General features: G+C 38.0%; 1 protein-coding gene across 1 annotated transcript in view; it reads right to left on the minus strand.

Moving 5' to 3' along the window:
* The window catches only part of LOC103805696 (collagen alpha-6(VI) chain-like), a gene marked incomplete at its 3' end in the record, with an annotated part of 4,105 nt that extends 2,606 nt beyond the window's left edge, over window positions 1–1,499 (minus strand). Inside the window, exon 1 of the mRNA XM_009078357.1 lies at window positions 887–1,499. Within this exon, the coding sequence (XP_009076605.1) occupies window positions 887–1,499 (613 nt within the window). The remainder of the gene's footprint in view (window positions 1–886) is intronic.
* Between the last annotated feature and the right edge of the window lie 3,125 nt (window positions 1,500–4,624).

Consider the following 4,624-nt stretch of genomic DNA (forward strand, 5'->3'; position numbering starts at 1 on the left):
TAAAGTCCTCCAAATCCCAATATGTTTAATAAAAAGCACTACATGACTTTTTTTGCAGTGAACTGGAGTTTGCATCTTTCAGTAAGTAGCACACCATATCCAGAGTGACCGGCACTATGTCCAGGAAAAGAAAAATTATGATAGAGATCAACTAGATGAGAATGACTCACAGACTAACCTTTTATACTTTTGTCTTGCTCTGTAATACACTATTTGTCCTTCTACAGAAGCTTTGACATCTCTACGTACAGGCTTCTGTATGTATGAGGATTTTAAATCAGTGACAGTTTCCCTCTTGATAATCTCATTTGTATTTCAAAACACCTAAGACCTGCTAATCTGCAAGACTGTGTGGTGAAAAGCGAAGAAGTCCTTTCTCTGCTCTAGAGAGGAAGAATAACTGCAGTAAAGAAGGTTTAATGTCAAATGTGCTAAATATTTAATATTGCGCCCATCCAAAAGCCTAAATACACATAAACACCTCAGTAAATCTGAACCTGCCAATGGTCTGAGGAGAAATGTGGGCCTAAATTAGGAATTCTGTTCTTTTACCTGAAGGATGATCTCTTTAGTCAAAGTGGAGTCCACATAGCCACACATTAATTACAAACTTTAGAGAAGCGTCTCTTTAGTAAAAGTGGAGTCCACATAGCTACACATTAATTACAAACTTTAGAGAAGCAAAATTACTGACTAGAACATAACGCTGCTCTGTCATTACTGGCATTTCCGTTAATGCTGAGCATGAGGCAAACTAAAGATGAAAGATTGGCATCTAAATTATGACTAGGAACTGAATGATAGCACATACATACTGACTACCTCTTTCCATCCAGCATTTCCCTTCTCTCCAAGACTTAAACAAAAGCCATTGTGTGATACTTACGTTGTAGAAGATTTAGAAATGTCCGGCTAAACCTCTGAGCATATACCATCTCTGCTGCTGAAACCCTGCCCAATGTCAGTAAGTGCTGGTCTGTGGGGGAGCTTGACAGCTCCATCAGCTCATTGCCACTCACATCACTGCCAAGGGCAAGAACGAACAAGGTGAATCCCTGGCACTTGGCTCCGAGTGAAATCTCTCTCAGCCTCTCTCTGTCCCACGTGCTTGTCTTGCTTCCAACTATTGAAAATATGACCCTGTGTTTTCTTTGTCTGGGAGCTTTAAAGAATACGTTTTCAACTGTCCACTGTAGAGCAGAAGCAATGGCTGATGGCCCTTCCAGTTGTTGAACAGACTCTTGGATGTGTTTCTTCATCAATTCTTTATTGCTGTATGTGACTAGATCAAACTCCAAGGCCACAGGGGTCTGGTTTCTGTCAGGCAGGAAGCCCCTGGGAGCCTGCTGCACCAGTGCCACTCTGATGCCTCCATATGATTCATTTGGCTGTGAGGAAACGACAAACTGATCTACCATGTTGCTTACAAAGTCTTTGGCTCTCTGAAACTCTTCACTGCTGATGCTGCGAGAGCTGTCCATGATGTAAGTGATATCCATATCCATCTGAACAGTGGGAGAAAAGGGCACCTCACAGTTGGTCCTTGGTTTGCATTTATCTAGAGAGGAAGAGCCAATAGGCAGCAAAATATTTAGTAAGAAAATTTACACAGTCCTATACATCTATTTTATTTTTCTTAAATATTCATTTTAAAAAAAATCAGCTTGGGAACTGGAAACCTTGTTGTTCTAGTAAGGAGCAACAGACAAAACTAGCTGGAGATGGTTTTGAGATACCATGGGAAATTTTTCAGACTCGAGAGCAAAAACTATTCATCAGGTAAAACTTCATAGATAAGAGTTCCCTTGAGAAAGTTTCTTGTGTTGAAATCTAAACATTGTAAAGGACACAGAAACAAACTCTATTTTTCATCTCAGATGATTGTTCAATACTGAAATACTATGATTTCAGAGCTTCTCCCCTCCTCACAGTGAGGGGAGAATTTACAGAATTTCCCTGAATTTACAGCAAGTGAGCCTGTTTTCCCAGAATCATAATGCTATTTTAAGTGCATTTCTGTTAAACAGCAAATGCTAAACACAATAGTTCATTTCACATGGCTGTGACAGCAACAAATTAAACATTTTTTGTGGGTTTGAGATTCTAATTTTTACCATCCACTGAAGGGGAAATTAAAATTTCAACTCTCCAGCAGTGGTAATTTGTAACTAAGGAATGATCTGTCACAGAGGGCAACCTGTTGCAGAAGGGGTTAAACTGGCTGGAAGCAGGAACACCAGAAACAGAGCAACTCCCTGTAAGGGAGTGAAATTTCTCTTAGTGCTGACAAAAACCAGCTACCACGTTGTCTTGTAGCCATCCAGGAATGGGAGCACTCAGGGCCACCTATGGACAGCAGAGCTGGGCTGAGTTGTTCCATACAACCCCTCATGGGATTGGTGCTGGTGCAAGCATGTGTAAGCAATAAGCTCTTAATGTGTTTACAAATGTCTTGAAGAGCCATTTATGACATTAGGATCCTGCCCAATGCATTATTCATATTTTTCTTTTATATTTAAGCACAAACATGTTTAAGGTGTACCCTAAAAATTCACCAACACCACACTGCAAAACAAAAGCTATAGAATTTGTTATTGGAAAGGTAAATAGACCAATTCAACAGGTGGAATTTTAAAATGTCTTACCAAAGCAAAGTGTACAATATGTGATGTCCTCCAAACTTTCATCCTGTTGTCTTTCCCAAATAAATAATTGAAAACTTCTAGTGTCATCAATCTATGTTTTAAAGCAGACACAAAGGTAACATTAAAAAAGACAAGTAAAGCACAGGTAAAAGATATGACTTTTTTTTTTCCAGTGGAGGACTATGACTTTTTTTGTTGTTGTTTTCTTAATAGGGTGCTATTTTTCTACAGAGAAAAGGGCAGGATCTCCTATCTCAGGTCTTTCTTGGACAAAGAGTGAAGATGTCTTCTTGGGACAGAGAATTCTAGCATTAGATAGTTCCAGCATGAGAACAACCTATGTGTTGCTTGTGATCAGCTGAAGAAAGACAATTGTCACCAGTAGAAGATTTGACCACAGAAATGCTTGAGGAACTCTGAAGAAGCTCCAACAACATCCTACAATTTCACTGACCACCTAGCCCCACACAAATGGGATTCAAGGGAAAAGCATTTCCTTGTGGACTAAGATAAATAAAAGTGGCTGCAAAATATCATAGTATTGCAGGAAACAAACAATATCTAGATAGGCTATAATGGTGAATAAAGAAATAATTGCTCCTCTGCACTAAACTTCAGCTTTGTGTGTTACATGCAACACAATTAAATTCTGGTTAATGTCTGTAAAGGACGTTAATGATAGAACTCTACAAACTAATTAGAATTAGTAAAGACTGTTTAAGTGATCTCTAAACTGAAGCTCCTAAAGCAAAATAACCAAAGCCAGTAAGTATCTGTGGCTACAAACTGGTAGGATTATAAAGATTAAACCACCTCTCAACTGAAAGGGCAGAAGTCCATCTGAAAGAAACAGGGAAGTTATATCTGCCTGGAGCATGGTGGTGAGGTTGGTTGCCTTCCCACCATGGTAAACATAAAGGAGAGTGGGGCAGTGGTTCTTTTTGCCTTTCCCCCCACTAAGCTTCTCTTTTAAACATTTCTACTCTGAAAACTGATTTATGGAAAGTCAGCACCTTTGTAAATACCAGCTGTGATCACACGCATTTAGAGTCATAATCTGCTTATACTAAGTAAAAAAAATACTGATGTTTGCACCTGTTTATCCTGTGGAGCAACCCAGTCAATAAACTATAAGCTTCCTTCTCATACACCAGCAGCATTTTTTCATTCTGCTATATTAACATTCAGCCAGAAAAGTACAGGAATTGGCTTACAGATATGAGGTTGCATGAGAATAAATATAATATGAAGATTTAAGGGCTGACTCAGATGCTTCTAGATCAGAATTTAAACTCCAAGTTTTGCACTTTTTCTCATGTATAAGTGAACATGTTTCCTTCTAAAAGGACAATTTTGAAGAAACAGCAGCTGGAAAGAAATTTATTTTGAAAAAGTTAAGTCTGAGAACATATGATACCAAAACAAATTAAAAAGATGGAAAACATAAAATCTGTATTATGAAATCTTAAATAAACTTAGAATTGTTTTCCTTTCATACCTTGTATAATGGATTGTTTATTTTTGTTCACTATCTTTCATATCAAGTCATATCTCTAAACAAATGTTGATAATTATCCTGTACTAATGGCAATACAGTGATACCAGGAAAACCTGAATCAAAAGGGGCTTTGCTTAGATAATTTTCTTTTGAAAAGAAAACTAGTGCACTTGCAGACTTCTACTACTACTTTTTCTAGAAGCTAGGGCCACAGCTTGTTAGTTAAATGGTTAGTACATGTCACAGCTTCAGAAGAGTAATGGCATAGGTAACTAAGAGAAATTAACACAATGTTAGGGCAATTCTGTTATTTGACCTAAAAGCACAAATGATTAATAGTTCATGTGCAGAAAGAGGTCAGATGCTCATCATTATGGTCACTGTTTCTTTGTTAAAACAGTAGCCATTAATATACCTCTACCTAATAAGGGATTGGACAGTTTCCATTGAACTTATTGGCTTGAGAGCAGACTTCACTCAA

This window comes from Acanthisitta chloris, unplaced genomic scaffold (assembly GCF_000695815.1).
Source record: "Acanthisitta chloris isolate BGI_N310 unplaced genomic scaffold, ASM69581v1 scaffold11077, whole genome shotgun sequence".
Classification (NCBI taxonomy): Eukaryota; Metazoa; Chordata; class Aves; order Passeriformes; family Acanthisittidae; genus Acanthisitta; species Acanthisitta chloris.